This window comes from Cyanistes caeruleus, chromosome 7 (assembly GCF_971803275.1).
Source record: "Cyanistes caeruleus chromosome 7, bCyaCae1.hap1.1, whole genome shotgun sequence".
Lineage (NCBI taxonomy): Eukaryota > Metazoa > Chordata > Aves > Passeriformes > Paridae > Cyanistes > Cyanistes caeruleus.
The window spans coordinates 17,099,768-17,119,985 of record NC_141707.1 but is presented as its reverse complement, the minus strand read 5'-3'; the positions used below and the strand labels follow the sequence as shown (position 1 = coordinate 17,119,985).

At 41.8% G+C, this 20,218-nt stretch overlaps 1 protein-coding gene and 1 long non-coding RNA gene across 28 annotated transcripts in view; one reads left to right on the top strand and one right to left on the bottom strand.

Moving 5' to 3' along the window:
* The window catches only part of ABI2 (abl interactor 2), a 78,433-nt gene that overhangs the window by 4,218 nt on the left and 53,997 nt on the right, over positions 1–20,218 (top strand). For 11 of the 27 annotated variants that reach the window (XM_086897544.1, XM_086897539.1, XM_086897533.1 and 8 more), the window contains exon 1: positions 8,508–8,715. The exons of 1 other annotated variant lie outside the window; for it this stretch is intronic. In XM_086897544.1, coding sequence (XP_086753670.1) covers positions 8,599–8,715 — 117 coding nt within the window. In that variant the 5' untranslated portion in view covers positions 8,508–8,598. Of the gene's footprint in view, positions 1–8,505; positions 8,716–8,755; positions 8,923–20,218 lie in introns of those variants that run through there. 15 more of the 27 variants (XM_086897557.1, XM_086897546.1, XM_086897556.1 and 12 more) reach the window with 8 other exon arrangements.
* LOC147652225 (uncharacterized) lies at positions 934–8,354 on the bottom strand. The gene is made up of 3 exons (XR_015289199.1): positions 7,892–8,354; positions 5,165–5,230; positions 934–5,054 (listed from the first exon to the last, which is right to left on the bottom strand). It is a non-coding gene; the product is annotated as an uncharacterized LOC147652225 (long non-coding RNA).

The following is a 20,218-nucleotide window of genomic DNA, read 5'->3' as shown; positions in this document are numbered from 1 at the left end:
GTGTTTCAACAATAGACTAAATGATTCCTAAAGTACTTTGTATTCAGAAACCCTGGGGAGGGGAGGCTGGGAGGGAATGAATAGTCATACAGAAAACAGAAGGGACGATTCACCCATTAAGACTTTTTTCCTGACCTTAGGGGGAAAGAGAGGATGCAGATAACGGTGTCTAAAAAAGCAAAATTCATACTGTCAAAAGTGTGGAAATGGGTGCTTGGCAGCATTGTTTCATATTGGCCAAGACCTGATACAGAATAAGCAAGGCTCAGATCTAAGAGACTAAGATCAACTTCCCTACATCTTCACTGATAGAACCTACCAGCAGCAGGTGCTTGGGGAGGAGTAGAATGAGCCATGAGAGTCAACAGGAGCTGACAGGGATGCCTGCAAGAATGCATCATAGCATATCATGGGAAACCAATGGTTGCAGCCACCCCACATTCATTGATAAGTGAGATATTTGGGAGCAGAGAGAGCACTTTGTTCTTCTGGTATGCAGAATTCATACTGAATTTGACAGACCCTGCACCTGGATTTGATGTACTGTTCTAAAGGAGGAAGCAGATTGATTGGTTGTTAACAGAATGCTCTAAATTAACCTCAGCCATGGGCTTGGTTCTGCAGTCCTTTGCATGACTATTATTTATGCTGTACAATTGCATTGAATACCACTGACTGTCCAGTATGTTGGTCTGGCACAGCTGCACTGAAATTCTAGTTGTGGCTTTCTACTGTTGGAACCCAAGTTTTTGGATCCGCTTGGATACTTGGATTTTGAATACTCCCGAACAGTCAAGGACCTACTTGACTAAACACCTAGATGTCTTCACAAGTCTAGTATTGCCATAATGCAAAGAAAAAAGGAAATTATACGGGAGTTGTCTGGCCTCTGTTTTCATATCCCAGCAGTGATAAGCAGGTAGAGTCTGTTGCTGTATATACACTGTAGTACACAGTGAATGCCTTTTTTGCTTGAGGAAGCTTGATGGTGATTTTTACATAGTAAAGATGAAAATACTGCAAGCATACATCATGCTTTAGCCTTTATATATTTTATAGCTGTACTGTTCCAGTGTGGAAAACTGAGCTGAGCAATCACATTTTCTCAATTACCTTCAAGAACTGGAAATCCTTATCACCTCTGTGTTTGTTTCTCCCACTGCTGCACTGGTCTTCAAATTGTCACCAGAGCTAAAAATCTTCATGCTGTAAATTAAACTGTGATTTCAAAAAATTTTACAGTACAGTCTCCTCATAAAACTCCACAAGTCTTTTTCTGATGTGACTCACTCAATTACTCATGTGGGCAGACGTTCAGATAATAAAAGTGGTTAATGGAAAGCTGTGAGAAATACTGCTGGATTCTGAGGAGGCAGCCAGGGGGAATGTACTGTGGGTATTTTATCCTGAGAGCTGCTGAATTCACTGAGCTCCCAGCCATTTTTTTAAGATAAAGATTTCTCCATTCTGCTTTTTCCTTTGTATGAAAACAGCTTGAAATATCAGATTGGCAACAAAGAAGCAAAAGCGCACCAGCTGTATGTGTTTGCTCTTCTGCTCCTCTTCCTACATATTAGAGATGATAGCTCGTCTGTGCCCTGAAATAATCCCTTTATCCTAGTGATGTACACACCTAAACAACAGTATTCTAATGAGCTGTGGATTTCTGAATCAAGGAGCACAACTAACAAGTTGTTAGGCTAAAAAACCTCTTTCACTGGAAGTGCCATGTATACTGACAAGGATTAGATTTTTCTGGAATTAATAAAATTAAGAGATTTGGCCTTGAGATTTGGTGTGCAATAGGTCAGGAAATACATCTAGAAAACAGATTTCAGTGACATCTCAGTGAGTGCACATTAGAGGAATATGGCACCTTTTGACATTGGTGAGGCAGAAGGGAGCAGAAAAGTGGTAAGGTACCACTTGGATATGAGAGCTCCACTACCTGATGAAATTATACGTGTGTGATGGCTTCAAAGAGACTTAGAATTAAGGCAAACTGGAACTAGTGTTAGTGGATGAACTGATTATAGAGCTAAGGGCTCGCTGGCATTTGCAAAAATTAATTCTTGGTTGTGTGGCTCTGAGGCTGCTAGATTTTTGGGGGATGTGCTACTGCAGTTGCTGTGTGAGCCCATTCCAACAATGCTGGATATAGAAAGAGAGAGGACTTGAAAATCTGCTCATTTTTGATATGAGCTGGGAGGGAGACTATGGTTTGACTTGTAAAACAGAGCTTCTGGCACAGAGAAGCAGTGCATGGATGTTGAGGCTCTGGACCAGAGAAAGTAAGCTGTCAGATTATATTTAGCAACTACTTGCTGCAGGAAAGCACAGAGAGGGAAGAAGGGGAACGATTGCATAGCTGAGCACCATGGGTAGTGAGCACACAGAGCAGGGAATGAGGCTGTTAAGAGAGGATGAATTGCCTTGGTGTTCCTGATTCAAATAAATCTCTATGTGAGGCCAGGTATCTGCACAGATGTGTATGCTTACTTTGATTACCAGAGCTCAGCTTTATTTATCCATCAGTAATACCCCAGACTTCCATTAGGTGAAGAGTGACCAGCCTGTGGCCTTCCAGTCATTCCCCTCTGCCCTCACCCTAGGGATGTCTCCTGCAGCAATCCCAGTCCTAACTGGGGAAGCAGTAGTCTCAGAGGGGCTCTTGAAACCAATGTCCTAAGGTGCTGTACAGCCCAGTTGCACACCCAGCTCAGTCCTAACCCACTAGAATCTTGTTAGCTAAGGCTGTCATCTGCAAAATAGGTTAGGTTACCCTGCTCCATTTGAATTCAGGGATGTGAATCCTCCATTATGTTTTCTGAAAAGCCCAATCCTAAATAGATAAAGATGGAAAAAAAATTTCTTACACCTGTGTGGGACAGATCAAACCTTGCATGCTGACACATGGCAGCTGATCATTTGAGTCCTATCATATACTCCAGGGTGCAGAGATTGTAACTTTGACTAGTTTACAGCAGGATGGGCACAGCATAGGTTCTTAACTCGTTCCTGCTAAAAGCTCACTTGTATGATTCAGAGATGCTTTTGCCTTTGAAATAAATAAAGCCTTTAAGCTCCCTCTCAGAGGAGACGTGTGGGGAGGCCTGGCTGCCTTCTGTGCATAAATATTTCTGTCAAACTGGGTTCAGACTCAGGTGGGTGAAACGACTGCACCCATGGGGAGCCATCAGTCTCCACCTCCTGTTAGGCAGTACTGCATCACTGAGATTTGTGTTGTTACCATACTGTCAAAATTAGCTGTGGGTGAGAGAAAGGGCTGAAATCCTCCTGTATGTTCACCAAACAGGAGGACAGAGCAGCTGGAGGAGGAGGGAGATGCAGACAGTAGTAGTGAAGAGAAGCTGTGCAAGGAGAGGCTGCCTTCACAGCCTTTGGAAAGGGGATTGCTTGTCCAGGTGTGTGATAGAAGGAGGAAAGATGACTTCAAAGATGTGATTAATTATGCTTCCTCTGCAAGGGAGAGTTACGCTAGTTACAGAAACAACACACATTAGGTTTGGTGGCTCCTAAGCATATGCAAAGTCATAAAATACTTTTAAAGTGGTTTATGTGGCAAAAGCAGGATTACAAACAGAACAGGATTAGAAAAGCTTCAGGGTACAAGTTCCTGGAGTTATGCGAGTACCTAAAAATCTGAACTTTTAATTTCAGGAAGAAACAAAGACTTCAAAGAATGGTTCTGACTGTTGCAGCTGCTGCAGATCAAACTTGAAAATGTGAAAAAAGCATCAGTAGGTCAGTAACAGTGAGACAGAATCAATAGTTCAGAGAGGATGAATTTTTGTATGTGCTGTACTGGAGCGTTAACTACCCTTCAGCAGCTCAGTGGCCGTATCAGACCTTACCTGGGGGATGCCACAGGGTCAGGACAGAGTGGAAAAGAACTGGCAGTTGGTCTGGGTTAGCAGCTTAGAGAAGGAATACCAGCAGGAAAAACAAATTAGTGCTGTTCTTTCCTCCCCTATTCCCTGAATGCTTGTCGTTTGAACCCTTGGAAGGAAACTGATGAGCAACTATGCTTTGTGCTGGCCTCTCTTTGAGGCCATTTGTTGCTTGTTTTCTTTTAAAGTCTGAAATGTTAGAAAAAGATAATTATTTTTCCTATTTGACTTGACCTCTTGCTTCCTGGGAGTGTACCTCCCCTTGTACTGGCTCTGTCCTCACACAGTGCTCTGTTGAAAGAAAGTTCAGCAGAAAACTAGAAAAAAGCTTGGGATTTGGAACAAGACGTGCCCTCAAACAGACGGTCTGAATCTCTGCAACATGTCCTGTTCCACTCTGGAGGTGCTGTGAGGTATCAGTTGTCAGTCATGCACTAGGTGGTTCTGAAATAGCAATGTTAGGGAAAACACTTCCATGAGTTGGAAGCTGCTCCATCAGTCACCTCTCCTACCTTTGTGAAGCAAGCCTTTTACCCAGCTGCAGTTTCTCATAAGCAGAGAGGTTATCTGTGGCTATAATCTTGATTGCCCAGCAAATTGCTGAATGCCTGAGGAAGCAGGAGGAGAATGTGCAGCTTCAGGGTGTGTGGGTTTTTCAATCTGGTTTACAGTGAGCACTGGAGGTTGAGTGTTTAAGATGCCTCTGGATCCTGACACCAATTGTTGCAGTATTAGACAGCTGCATTCTGTGCTGGGAGGCCACCCCAGCATTCTGGAATAGCCCTGGGAGTTAAATAAACTGCTGTTTGCTTCAGAAGCTTTGGATTATGAGGCCGGCAAAGAGTGGCTATCCAAGCAGAGGCAGACCCAAACACTGTGTGAGGCAAGCGTGAAGACTGTGTCTCTGTTGGGGGAGTGAAGGTACATACTTCAGTTACAGACTATTTTCTTCAATTGCCCAATTTTCCTTCCCTCCCTCATCCCTCCAGTAAATGCTACCTTCCTCCTAAAGGGCATGGACCTATATATCATCAGTACACATGACCAAAACTTTGGTGCCAGAGTCCTTTGTCCTTTATCCAGCTGCAAATCTGCTCAGCTCCATGTGATGCAGTAGCACAGGGATTTTCAGCTTTTGTTCTGCTGTTTACAAAGAGTGAAAAAGATAAAAGGAAAAATGTTCATAAAACTAGTGCACAGTTATATAAAGAAGTGAACTGAAAACCTGCAGCAGGATCTGTCCGAGATCTGACCTGGTCATCTCTCCAAAGAGGATGTTTACTTGCACCCCTTATGTGATGTCTGTACTGTTCAGTTCTCTGTAAAACAACAAAAATGAAAGAGACTTTGATTGTGATTTCTTACTGTGTGCAAAACATAGGTGGCCTTTGAGGTACCCCATTATTACTTTTCTCTAATAAAGAATTGATGATTCAAACTGTACATGTGGGACACCCAAGCAGAGTGCCCAGTTGCAGGATTGCATATAACCAATGGGTTGGCTCATCTGTTCAAGTTTTTGTGAGGAGGGGACTCCCTTGAATGATTGGCAGAGGTAAAAACATGACATGTGAGAGAACTTGGAAGAATAGTGGCCTCCATATGCTTTGGGATCTTGACCTCCAACTTAAAGTCTCTGGACTGCTTGCCTTTCTATTTTTTGGTGGCTGTTTGAACAGTACCTTTAGGTGAAAAATGTGTTTGCTTCTCAGTCTTGAAGATATTGATATAAGGGAAAATCTTGCACAAAAGGATTAGAAAAAACTGGAGAAGTGAAAGCTTGTAATAAATTCGGGCTGAGGGAATATAAAAACGTAAAATTAGTTTAGCACATCACTTGACAGATGGGAAGTAATTTATGTAAAATTAGGGTAGTGGTAGTTGGATTCAGTTGATCTAATTTAAACACTATGTCTAATTATTTTTTTGTATGTATACAGAGGATTATAGAATGGCCATTATCCTGACAGAAGGGCTCTTCAGGTTTAAATTTAAATCCATAAATAAGTACCCTATTAAAATGTAAACATGCTGTGATAACAAGCACCTGATTATGCAGACAGGTTAGTCCAGCTACTGTGGTGAACAGCTGTGTGCATGTGTTTCAGATAATGCTTTTTCTTATGCCTTAAGAACCATAGGCCGAGCCCTTGAGAGGTCAAGAGGTGCCTGACCCACAGGTGGGAGCTGCCTGTATGGAGGTTTCCTGATGCTGAGTGCAGATCTGAGAGCAGATGGGCTCTCACAGGTTTCCACCGGAAGCAGGCCTGGTGGCACGCAAGGGCACAGAGAGAAGATGACACAATTCCCCCTCCCTACACTCTGGTGCTGCTAATCCAAGTTTAAACTCCTAGCAGCATCTTTGGACAACCTTCTCTTTTACATTTTGACAGCTCTCTCCTTCTGCCAAGAGAAAGATCATGTAGGTTTACTGGGGAGCTGCCAAATGACAGCTTGACTTCACACCTGAGAAGCAAATGAATGAGGAGAGAAGGAAAGCCTCAGCCTGCCTCCAGCCTGGCACAAACACAAAGAGTCTTGGAAGCCTGGGCATGAGCAACCCCTGGAGCTGCAACAGCAGCAGCAGATGTGACATGAGCAGAATCCAAGCTGAAGCTACAGTGGAGGAGGGAGCATGGGGCCTGTTACCAAACTGCAGAAGCAGTATCCGTCAGCTGCACACCCTGGGGGAGGTGGAGGCCTGGCCATGGATGATTCTTGGAGGTGCGGGATAAGGCTTGGAGCTCCACACTGTACAGCAGCCTTCTCAAGTTGATTTGGCTGGCTTTCCTTCCTTAAGCCATTGCAGGAAAGACATACACTGCTCTCTCAAGACGTGCATTAACAGTCAGCAGGGCAGCTGACAACCATGATTCATTCTTTACCCCAAAGCCAGTCTTTTTGGATGTGTAACGCATGGTTTATAAACTCTGTGGGTAGAGGGCACTAAGAATGAGGCTGCATGACAGCTCTTTGCTCCTTGTGGGTTTAGGGCAGAATGCCAGACTGTTGTGGAGAGCTGCAGGCAGCCTGACTCCACGGGTGTTCAGGGACCCCATGGGTGTTCAGTGACAGTGCAGGTGCTTGTGAGCAGTCACCTCTCTCCTCCCACATGTATTCTGGTGAGGTGGCTGGCAGGGTATGCTGTGGTTCTTAAGCCTTTTCGTGAGAGTAAGACTATTAGAGCTACAAACTGCCCTTGGCTCTCTAACTGCTGGTAGAAAAGTCAAGTAGTTGAAGTTGTGAATTTCAGACCACATTTTAAAATGGGAGAAAAATGCTTTGCATGAAGGCTTTTTCACCAGTATGATGAACACTGTGCCTGACTCATCTTTCATATGGAAGAACTAAGCAAGCTAAGAAATGACCCTCAGGGCAGGGATTTCTATCTCATTTTTCTTTTGAGGTAAGACATTTCCAAGGACTGGCCCCAAAGACTTCAAGTTTGTTGCCTGACCCCACCAGGTGTTTTAAATTCTGGAAGTCAGGCATAGCTAGCTGGATGCCTTTGCAACAGCTTTCAAAGCAAGAGAACAACTGTCCCTGTAGGACCAGACTGATGCCCAGGTCCTGCAGTGCTGGATGTTCTCTGGCCAACTACCAAAGTGTCTGTAACGTGAGGGCTGGGAAAGTGTCAGGCTCTTCTATCAGCACCCTGGGCTGCACTACAGAGGCAGCAGGAGCTTTGTGGAGCCTCCTGGGAACAGGAGGTGAGTAATCACAGTTGCAATTCATTTCAAAGAGACAAATGAGCTCTCTTGCAGAAAGCTGTGACACCTGCTGAGAGGGCTGGTTGGTTTGGGTTGTTTGGTTTGGGTTTTTTTTTTTTTTTTTGTGGGAGAAATGTTACTTCTAGGTTCCGGTGGAGAAATTGAGTGGGAGAGCCTTGCACGTCCCTCGAAGGGTGAGCATTTTCATGGCCATCGTAGAGTGACTTCCCTGGGAAATAAGGGATGTCAGCGTTAGAGCCAGGATCTGACCTCCTAACTGATGGCTTCAGTGCAGTGCTTCGGCCACGAGGCTGTCCTTCCTCTGTTTCTGCTGACCCTTCATTATCTGTTTTGGCAAGGCTGGGACGCTGGGAGTTCACCCTTCCTCGGGCCCCTGTACCACAGCAGCTTTTCAGAGGGGATCCACACAGAGGAAACGTTTTGCTCTTCCTCGGGCGATCAGAAGAGCGGCTCAGCGGCCGCACAGGAGCACCAGGGTCTGGCGCTCACACGGCACCCGGAGCCCCCGGGCAGAGGCGCCCGTAGCCCTGTGCTCTGGAGGGCGCGCTGCCAGCAACCCGCCAGCGAGTGAATTAAGGCGAAACGATGTAAAAAGAAGCCAAGACCCGCGGAAGGGCGCGCACACCTGCTTATTGTTTCCCGGGACAGCGGTACCGGGGCCGCCAGCGGGCCACGCCGCCCCTCCCCCGCTCCCGCCGGAAACGCCCCCCGCGCGCCGCCGGCGCGGAAGTGGGCGCGCGGGGGGCCGCGCGGAGCGGCGCATGCGCAGGAGGCGGCGCGCGGCCGCGCCCCGCCCCCGCCGCGGTGGGGGTCTGGCGCGCGCTCCGAGCGCGCGGCGCGAGGCCGGGCCCGGGCGGCGGGGGCAGAGCCCGGGGGGGCGGGGGGAGCGCGTGGAGCGGGCGGGGGGCGAGGGACAGACAGACGGACAGACGGCCGGCCGGTGAGAGGATGTGAAGATGGCGGAGCTACAGATGCTGCTGGAGGAGGAGATCCCCGGGGGGCGCCGGGCCCTGTTCGACAGCTACACCAACCTGGAGCGGGTGGCCGAGTACTGCGAGACCAACTACATCCAGGTGCGCGCGAGCCGGGCACGGGCGAGCCCTCACGGCCGTGCCCGCGGGGCTGCCCCGCTCGCCGGGCCCGAGGCGGCGGGAGGGCAGCGCCGGCTGCTGCAGCCTGGCGGGGGGGGGGAGAGCTGCTTCACCTCGAGCGTGAACTACCCCGGCGTGACGAGGCGCTTAAATATGTAATTGATTCCTAAGTTGAATTCCTTCTACTTTGTGAGTGGATGTTTATTCCAGATCGTGTCTCTGTCGCCCCTATTCGTTCCCTCCGCAAATTCTGATCTCCTTTGCTGCCTTCGCTGAGGGGATGTGATAAACCGAGGGCACGGCTGACTCCTGCAAATACAATGTTGGTGCCTGTTAATTTAGAGCAGAATGACATATGCTTTAGTAGGGTTGTGTCTGTCTGTTTATATTCCCCTTCTCGAGCAGGACTGTGGAATTCCATAGGAAGGGCAGCTACCAAGTGGTAGGTGCGGGATGGAAGCGTGATGTAGTAGAGCTGGTACAGAATTAGGGAGAAAGAGATGAAGTGCAAGTTGCTACCGCATAGTGTGGTTTTTGCGGTGGCTGCTTTAAAGCCAGGCGGGTGTTAGGACTCTGCTTTTTAAATTTCTCTTTCTAGTGGAAAGAAAAGCAAAATATTCTCGGTTTAGTTTGATACTGATAATTGGTCCAAATGAAAACTTTGCCCCTATACACAAGAAGACCCTGTAAGACATGTCTGAGTGTGCAAGAGAGAAAGGTGCGGGGGATAACGTGAGTGTTGAGAGAATTCCTAAGTGTCCCAGAATTGTTTTGGAATTCAGTCCCCTAAGGACAGACAGAGTGCTTGTGTGCTTCCAGAGGGCAGCTAGCGATGAGATCTGTGGTGAGATTGTTCTATCAGTGAAAATGGGAGAGACTATTTAACCAGAGGCAGGGAATACTTAAAATGACCCTGTAAAAACGCTCTCACTGTTGCTTTTGAATTGCTGAATGACCAGCTGTCCTTTAGAATTGGCATATTTTGGGTCATTTATAAAACAGGTCAATTACAGTAAAATTATATAGATGTATTTTATTATGTAATAGCTTTTCTGATACTCAATTAGCATGACTTGGGGTTTTTAAGAGACGTGTTGAAATATTTTCTTACAGTTATGACCTGACATACATGCGTTTAAATTTCTGCTTTTTTTTGAAAAGTGATTTTTCTGGAATATAGGAAAAGAGTATTGGATGGCAGAACCAGATAGGAAGACCTGCATGTAGTTGGGTTTTTTTGCTTTGACTTTTTGTTTTTATTCTTTGTCTAAATCAAAGTTTGCAAAATCTCTGTGGAACAGCTCCACTTTTAATGAAAACTGCAGAAGATGCTGTTTTGTGCAAATAGAGAACAAAAAAAAGATGGTTATTGCCCCAGACAGCACACAGTCCATAAGGACAGTCTAGGATCACAGGAGATGGATACAGACAGATGGTGAATGAAGGAAAAGAATGAGGCATTCTTGGTCAGCCTGATGGATTCTGACCACCATACAGCAATATCCCGACTGTTGGCAATTTATCCAAGCATCATGATAGCACAGAGCTTTAAGGGGGAGGTGAGAATTAAAGAATGAAATTGTGTTGTGGGCATTGACTGTGAGGTGCAGTATGGGTCATGGCATCAACCTGTTTAAATTTTTTAGCGAGTGAGGAATGGAGGACATTAGCCAGGCAAAAGGTTCCAGCTTTTGGAATTAGCTCTGGGACATCAGAGGGTGGGATTGTTGTGGAGAAGAGGTTCAGTGTGAGGGGATTCTGGATTTAGTGATGTGAGTGTCCTAGTAACAAATCTGTCAGTGAGCTCGCCCCACCTTCCCAGTGCCACAGCTACATGAACTGCTGCACCAGATCTCTATAAAAAGCTGTTTTTTTCTTCTCTGCAGGAGGGGAATAGATTAATGGGAATAAATATTGGATAATTGGATATTTGTGGTTTTGCTTTTAATAGTACTTATTATTCCAAAGTTGTTATACCTCAAAGAAGTCCAAATTATATTCAAAAGAGTAACCTTGAGTTTTGTGGGGAAGATGGGTTTGTAAATGCTCTGAAATGCATGGAAAAATAATTGTCCAGAAAGTCATGTAATGAAGATGAACTAATTCTACTGTAATCCTGTAGTATTTCACTGCTGACAGAAGATTAGTTGTGGATAACCTTGAGATCTAGGAGAGGCTCAGAATGGGACTGAGACCTGAAGTTTATCTGCAGGATGTTAGGTGCTGTGGCGATGGGAACGTGAGGACGCTTCATTGGCCTGTATTATCTATTTCAGTAGCCAAGCCATTCCCTTTCTGTGCCAGTTGCTGCTTTGAAGTTTTATTGTCCAGTACAGAAACTGTTGCAAAAGCCAGTGAGGCATAGGCCAGTGTAATAGAATTTGAAGTTCAGGGCTAAAGTGAATAGATTTTTTCTCTCCCTCCCACCCAGCAACATAATTGCAGCTTTAAAATAATTAAACATGTAATCTCATACATGAGGAAATTGCTAGTTCGTAGTAGTAGAGCTGTGGCAATTGCAACTAATTTGACTTCTGCTTATGAAATGAAAAATCTGTTCCTAAAAATTTTGTCACTGTTTATCCAAATTATGATTGATATGTAACTCGATTACTTTAGCAACAGGGGATGTTACATAAAATGTTATCCTTCCCTTGAGTCTGTGGTATGGCAGTGTATTAGAGAAGATCAACTTTAAATTTTGTGGAAAATTATAGGAAATACAGCAAATATATGATAAAAGGACTTGCAGCAGTGCAAGAAAAGACTGCAGTTTGGGGGGAAAAAAGTTTCTTCATGTCAAAAATGTTTTATTCTTCTAATAACTTGGATAAATCATAAGGTTATTTTTATGTTATGCTACTTCTTAAAGAGAAGGGGAAGCAAAGCTTTTTTATTTATGCAGTGTGGTATCTGACACAATGTGAATCACAGGTTAAATTTTATATGGTCTGTTCGATGCTTTATGTACTAGTGCTGTGTTCTCTGTTGCAAGTTCAGTCTCAGTCTAAATGTGCAACAGTAATTCTATAAAATTTGATTATTTGGTATTTGCAGTCTACACTGATTTATCTTTTCTTTCATAAAAAGCAAATAATAGTTATATTGCGCAGTGTGCTGTGTTTACACAATTTTCATATTCCTGCTTAATTTTGTTCAGGAGTATCATAAATAAAATTTCTACTTATGATAGTATAAGTAACAAGACCATACAATTATGTGACTTGCACATCTTGTTACTGAAATACTGACATAAATTGCACAACTGCCTTGCCCTGTTAAGTTTCTTGGAGCTTGTCCTCTTTAAGTCTATTCTGGAATAATCTTTTGCTTGTTTCTCATTATCATCACTCTTTTTAAAAATCAGCTTTTCATTTTGTGCAGTGCATGGAGCTTTCTAGAGTAACCAAATGCTTGTGTCTGTAACTCTTCGTTGAAAGAGTCAGAAAAAATTACCAGGTGGAGACATTTTAGCCTGTAAGTGTCTGGTGGGCAGAGATTTGAGGTGGGGGGAGGTCCCTCCACCACAGAATGCAGAACTGAGTGAAAAGCCAAGCCTCTGTCCCCTGCCCAGCCTTCAGAAGGAACCTCTGATTTCTCTGATGCAGCTGTGTTGGCTGGATTCTTCTAAAAGGCTCTGTAATTTTTAGTTATTCAAGGTTATTATGCTTTACTTGTCAGCTCTAGAGACAGAAGAGGGACCTCCTGATTTCCCTCCCTTCATAGTCTCCATGTTGCCATGACTGTTTGTGTTTTATATACAGAAACACTCTTCTGTTGTTTGTGAGGGGAAGGGTAGAAAGAAGATCTTAATTCTTGTTCTTAGTAATCCTTCCTGCTGATTACTGTGAATAACTTGCTTTCATTCCTGCAGATAGTTTTATTGAACTAGACAGGTGAGAACTACTTATTTCTTGTTAATTTTACTACAGTCAATCAATGAGTTTCATAATTGCTTTCCACATATCTGTTAATTTTACTTAGATCTCATAAGCAAAACCAAATGGCTGTAGATTTGGAAGCATCTTCAGTAGGCTGAACAAGAAAATAAGGCATCTATTAGTATATTATTTTTAAATTACAGGAATGGTGATCTTTACAAGCAGCAGCTTAATGGTTACAGCTTTAGTAATGGGAAATTTCTATGGAGTCACTTGTAATGACCGGTACCAGTATATAACTTGTGTAATTGTGCGGGGAATTGTAGGCATTATGGTTTATAAACAAGTTCAAGAATGATCTCTCTTCAATTTACTGAAGATATATATCACTTTAACAGAGGCGACTGAGTTATATTCAGAAAATCTATTTAATTATCAGAAGTGTAAATATCAGAGGAAAGTTTTTTCACTTTTTTTTGTTCCTTCAGCTTGATTATTGTACAATCCAACTTCAGTAAAGGAATGATTAATCTTAATGGTCTTAATGATCATCTTAATGATGGAACACTTGTTCTGCTTGCATGAAAGTGGATATTGATTAGCTCCAGTGAATATTAGTCCAGAAGTTCAGGAAGATAATAACAAGTTGAAAAGCTAGTAAAACAGTAGTAATGAATACATGGGCAATGTGCTATACTGTCTCACTCCTAAATTCAATGAATATTACATGGATATATCATGTCCATCAGCCTATGGTGGGACTTCATGAAAACCATGTGATTTTAAATTTTAAGTATACAGTGGTGGATTAAGATTGAAAGTCAGCCAGGTGCCCACCAAGCTGTTCTCTTACTCTCAATCCTCAGCTGAACAACAGGAGAAAGTAAGAAAAAAACAAACCAGCTCATGGGTTGAGTTAAGGACAAGGAGGTCACTCACAAACTACTGTCCTGGGCAAACCACACTCAACTTGGGGAGTATTAATTTAATTTAGTGCTAATTAAAAATAGAGTAGGACAGTGAGAAACAAAATTAAAACTAAATCCACCTTCCTCCAGCCCTCCCTTCTTCCCATGTTCAATTTCTCTCCTTCATTTCTAACTCCTGTACTTCCTCCCTCTCCTGTGGTGCAGGAGAGCAGGGAATGGAGGATGCTCTAGTTCATTCATGTCACTGTCTTTGCAGCTCTTTCCTCCTCACAGGAAGGAGGAAAGATTCCTCCCGCTCCAATGTGGCCTCCCTCCAGTGGGGTACAGTCCTTCACAAAGGACACTTTGGAGCACAAATATCATGTCCTTCCCATGGACTGCAGCTCTTCAGAAAGTGCTCCAGCGTGGGTTCTTCCCAAAAGCATCCAGTCCTGCAGGAACAGATTGCTCCTGTGGATGCCCCACAGGCCACAGTTTTGCCCAGAACCTGCCCGTGCATGGACTTCTCTCCATAGCTGCAGCTCCTGCCAGAAGCTTGTTCTGTGGGGTCTGCACAGGCTGCAGCTTATTTCAGAGCATATCCACCTGCTCTGGCATCAATCTCCAGTGGGGAGAAACTGGAGGCAATCTCCAGTGCCTGGAAACACCTCCTCCCCTTCCTCCCTCTCTGACCTTGCTCTCTGCAGAGTTGTTTCTTTCACATTTCTCTCCCTCCTCTCATAGCTGCTTCACAGTGTTTTTTACCCTTTGGTAGATACATTATCACAGATGTGCCACCAGCATCCCTGACTGGCTTTTGCCAGTGGTGGGGCTCTTTTGGAGCTGGCTTAGTACTGGCTCTGTCTGATGTGGGGGCAGCTCCTGATCATCTCTCTGAGGCCATTCTTGCAGCCGCCTGGCTACCACTGAAGTGGCTCATTAGGTTTGGGAAGTTTAGTGAGGACAATCTAGAACATGTTTCCTTTAAGTGAGTCAGTGAAGCTGGCAAAGCTGTTGGAGGATTTATCACTCAACCAATCTACTTCCCTTTTTCATCACCTGTGCTGTGTTTTGCCAGGAAAGCTAATTTAATGCATTTAATAGTGCCACAAGTTCAGCCTGGAGTTCAGGAAGTGCAGGATTGATCCTCTATTGAGTGGAAATGGAAAGAGCATGAGCCATTTTATTAGAGGTAATTGAAGTTGCTGGTGGTAATACGGTATGTGTAGGTATGAAAATAAAATTTGTAAATATGCAAGTTGCTAATATAAACGTTGTAACAGTAAATGCTGATTGCAAGTAGCATTCTAGTTGTTCCCTTCTGTAGTTTATTTAGACTGGTTATTGAATTATATTGATCAAGAATTTTAATTCAGAGTAGCAAGCTTCTGCATCCTACAGTTAATCAGCTCTCTGAAATTTATTGTCCATTGCTTGTGTTTTACTTGAGTTTACAGTTATTAATCTTTGTGCCTTAGTGCTGAGGCAGAATGTGGTGCCTATGTAAGGCAAGAGCATCTCCAGTCAATGCTATAAGCAAGTGAAATCTTACTCTGTAGTGTTCAGCAGAATATTTTCTTGATGAAAAGCATTGACTTTATTACCATGTTTGCAGCAGATTTATTCAGTAGACTCTATGTGTAGAGGCTGATGGCCCTTTTTTTTAAAATTTTGTTTCGAATGCTGTGTTTTCACACTTATTTCACACCTGAAATTGACCTCTTCCTTAATAACCTAAATTTTGTAAATTTTGTTGGCTATCCCTACCAGGAACTTCAGTCATAGGGCTGCTTTATGAAGCAAAACTCCATGTCAGTAGATGTAACATCATCACGGCATACAAAAATTAGGAGCATTTCCTCTTTTCATGTCTCTTACTAGTTAGGTTGGCAATTCATTCTTGAAGTGAATGAACTAATATGATTTTGCTAGTGAATTGTGTCTGTTTCAGTGAGAAATCTTAATCTTCTGTTTCTCAGGTGCAACAACTAAGTTGCTCTGTCAAATTTAAATTTATATGCTCTGAAGTATAGACTCTCTGTATGCTATTCCATTTTCCTGTAGCTCATTTCCAAGTAGATGTCATTGTAATGTCTATTCTTAATGCTATCTCAGCTTGAGATAATAAGTGCTTGCCTTGTTATCATTGGTGTAGTGTTAGCATGATGAAGTTGTTTTATGCTCTGTGAAATGCAGAGTGATGGACAAACATTACTTGGTCTGGGGTTCTAGTAGCCCGTCTGTGTTCGTTGTAACACACAGCCAAAGCTAGCTTTGTGCCAACCCATAAATTTACTATTTTTTTTCCCCTAAAACATCTTCTAAGTAAATGGCAGTGTTTTTATTAGGGTATTCTGTAACTTGTGAATTTCCTGCTGACAAGAGCAACGCCATTGCTTTGCTCGAGGATGGTGGGAGTGTGACGTGAGGGCAGAGTAGGGAGGTGGTGAGCTGTTAGATGGACAATTTGAGGTGAGTGAGAAGTTCATCAAGACACCAGGTATCAAGCGTGGTTATTTTGAGTATTTCGGGCCTGAAGGTCTGTAGTGAAAATGTCAGGTGTTGTTTCTGTAGCCCCTGGTGCAAACTGTGAGCAATGCGGTTGACGCTTGTTAAACGTGAGAGGGTCGGTAAAGATAACCTGTAGGTAATATGGGACTTCAGAAAGCAGAGTCAGTGCTTGTCTTTCTCTAGAGTCTGTCTCGTAAAGCAGTCAAAGTCTCTTCTTGACTGCTGGTTTTGCCAGGCAGGAATATACAAACTTAGCTGAAATAGTATTAGAGTCTGATCTCTGTTCAAACAAAAACTCCTAGTGTGTCTAACAAACAAAATATACAAAGCCATTTATTACTGAGTACTGTCGTATGAATTCAAAGCACCCTGATTTGTCTTGATCCACTTTAATAATAATCATTAAATAGTATGTGTTTACTTAATATACAGTGCAGATTCTCAATTATCTTTAAGTGTGTCCTCTTAGACCGTCAGTTTGAGCAGTGCTGGGCATTGCAGCATTTGTAATTCACTCTAATTTTTTAACTAGGCGGCGACTCTGTAAGTTGGCTTGAGATGTGGAGTTTGTTCATAACTTTGTGTGAGGCAGTGTTTGCTGCAGGTTGTGGAAGTTTTTTGTCTACCTACTTTTAATTGAGTAAAAAACACAGGTGTGCTGCAACTTGTGGGAAATGTAAAAATGTTAAATATCCCAAATTAAATGGGTATTTTAATACATACATTTGTTTGTATGGAGGGTCTTCGGAGGGACAAGATATTAATAAAATATTTAGCTAAAAGGAGATAAAAATATCGTATAGATACTAAAGCTACCCTGCCATTATGGAAAGTTTACAAACTTTTTTATAACTATATCAAGAGTTTTATATAAATATAGTTTTTAATAAATACATAAAGAGAAGTAGTAAATACAAAAGCCAACCTCTTATCCCCGCACTGCTAACAGCAAAAGAAGAGGCTAAGGTGGATGACAGGCTTCAGAGACACTAAAAAATGCCAATATGAACAGACACTCAAAAAGGGGTGGTTATTTTTGACAGAGAAATAATGAATTATATGATTATTCAAATAATGTTTTGTAAAGCATGAACTATATGCACTGGTTTCCTATTTTTCTTGGGCATAGTACAGGGATACTAAATTAAGTTTGAGAGGCAATGCTATTTAATCTATAGAATTATTGCAATTGATTAAGGCTTGGGATTTAATGGTATTTGAGAAAGGCTACACATTTTAAATAAATAATGAGAATATAAGCAGTTCTGTCTTTTCCTTTTATGTGCTTTTGCCTTGTATTTATTCCATGATGGAGTTATATGTCTCTTATATGAAGTATTTTGCACTGCCCACTGTAATTCATTTCACTGGATTATTTGGGATATTGCTTCTACTTAAAACTGTATTTTCTGTATCTTGAATGTGGTAGATCCTGGATACTTTGAAATGGTATTTGTCCAAACTAGTGTTGGATTTGCCTTCCAAGGAAAGGAATTAATATGTTGAGTTACTCATGTCAATTTAATAAGATCTAGATAAATTTCATTTGTGAGAAAGAGAGCTAAAGGTTTTTATGTGATGGAGTGTATATGTGTGTGCTGAAATGGTGATAGTAAAATTAATGGGCTTTTTCTACCATGACTAATAACTAGTGAGCTGAGAGTGAAAGGAATTGTAGAGAAGAATGAAACTGTGACATTACATTTATTTGTTATTTATGATAAATCAGTCTGCAGTGTTTTCTGATATACTCAGTTGTCTCATTTTATTCATCTGTTAGTGATCTCAGAAATTAGTCTCAAAGATTTAGACCTATTTGTGTTCGTGTCCTTGGAGATGTGATGCACATGAAGTGACTCTGTCTCAGAAGGGGCAGAATGATTGAGCATGCAGAGTCTCTGAATCAAAGAGTAATGTGTAATCAGCCTAAATTAGTGAGAATGTTGGTTTTGCAGCATTTCTATCACATTCTGAGTGCACTGTCATAACAGCAGTCCATTCCTGAAGGAAAGAGGTAATTCTTTGACTGTATGTGCATCTGTATAAATTGATCAGTTTGGATAATAGAAGGTAGAAGGTTATCAGTAGACTCTGAATCGCTATTGTATTTGTCTGGTGGTGATAATAATTAATTTAAATCCTCTTGAAATTGAGGACACTTCTATAACCACTTGATGGAGTGAGTTAATAGAACTGTTGTAAATCATTCCCATTTTATTATCTGCTTTAAATATAAATTTTGTATTTTCTAAATGTGTCTGCAGTCTTTATGCTTATAGGAGTCAGTAATTCAGTACGTGCTACAAATACATCTAGTTTAGATGACTGGAATAAGAGGGAGGCTAATTTTTGTTGTTCTCGTTTGTGTATACTCATCTGTCCACCAAATGCAGGTCCTTGGAAACAGAACTTTTTACTGTGATGAGCCTTTTACAGATGTTTGTACCATTTTGAGACCCTTAATTTGTGTAAGGCTTATAAGCTGTACTAATTATACAAGACAGGCTCTTACGAATGGTCTCATTTGATCAACAATTGGATAATTAATGCAGAGTTATAACTTATTTAACCATGTATACACATTCAAAATAATTTTTTCATTAAAGAACAAGTGGGGAATATGGTGCCAATAATCCACTTGTCCTCTGTAAAGGCTGTGCTTAAAAGTTCTCCAAAGAGAAGGGGATTTTCCCTTGTTTTCTTATGATGTACGGAGGTTAATATTTTCCATGTGTTTTATTTCCCTGAATCTTTCTTAACATTTTTTTAGTTGTAGCTTTTTGTTAAGGACACAGAGAGGAATGAGAGATTTATTTGCCACTGGTAAAGGCTCAGAGTATTGAATTTTATTACATTTAGCTTTTTTTCTAAGCAGCATGCTCAGCTTTGTAATATTCAATCTATAATCTCAAGCTAAATTTTCTGTGTGATACAGTATCTTTAAAATTAAAAATATACTTAAGGAAATTACTTTTCTGTTTTAAATTAATTACACAAAAAAAAAATCCCTAAACCAAACAACAATTTCTTTTAATTTTCTGTGCTACTCTTGAGGCTGTGCAATAATATGGGCAGCAACAGGAATTTCTGTGGAGCTGGATTTTTCTATAAGCAGTGTGATATGTTTTATCATTTGAGAAGAAAGCTGTTTTAGAGAAAATACCAGTTTTAGATCTGAAGTTCAGTTTGCAGTTACCATATGAATATTACTTCAATAATCCCTTCTCATAAAAGGGCCCAAAATGCTTTTCTTGGCTTTTTTAGAGGAGTGAAATGATAGTCTTCCTGCGCTGAACTGATTTGACTTTAATTTTCAGGAGTCTTGGTATTACTAGATGGTAATTGCTGTACTCAGTGAAACTCCCAAGGCCTCTCTGAAAAGCAGAAATTTTGAAAATGGGTTTTTTAATTAATTTTATATTGGAGATGGAAATGTTAAGGATTTTGATCTCTGTGGAGATTGAAATAGAAGGATTAATGAGTTTTTGTTTGATTTTTAAAAAAATATTGTATTAATTTATCAAACTATTTTTGTGTGTGTGCTAAACAGATAAGTGCCTCTGCACAGGGTAAATCCCAATTTGAGCAGGCAGCTTCTTATATCTAATTCTGTTGGTTTTAAGTAACACAGCTCTTATGTGATGTCATCTCTAGATCTAATACTCATACATCAGGGTAAGTACAGATTATGTGTACAAACTGTGAACGAGTTTATTTTGGTCTGGATTTCATATGCCCTTAAGGCTCTGAACACAGTCCTTCAAGAATTGTTTGCATGGTTTTCTTTGACTAATTGTAGGGGGAATATGAGTGTTTTTTCCTGAGTTTTAGGGACAAACTGTTCAGTGAAATGACTGGAAGATGAGTGATACAAAAAAAGCCGATTGCCTGTGTCTAGGAAGGTGGAGGACTAGAGGTTATGCAGTTGTTAGACCCTTCTTCTTAAAGAAGGAGACAATTGCCTGTCTGAAAAGCAGCTTGAAAAGTCATGCATTCTCTGTGCATCTTTGTCTTAAAACCTATGATTTATGTTGTGAAGCTCTCCAGGATAGTTTAATTTATTGCCATAGCAAGATGGATAGAGAGGTGATATTTAGGCATGCCTTGTAAAATGAACAGGTCATTCATGCAGCACTTTTAATTCATGAAGGTGTAGAGAAAACCCTTCTTTCAGATGATAGTAGA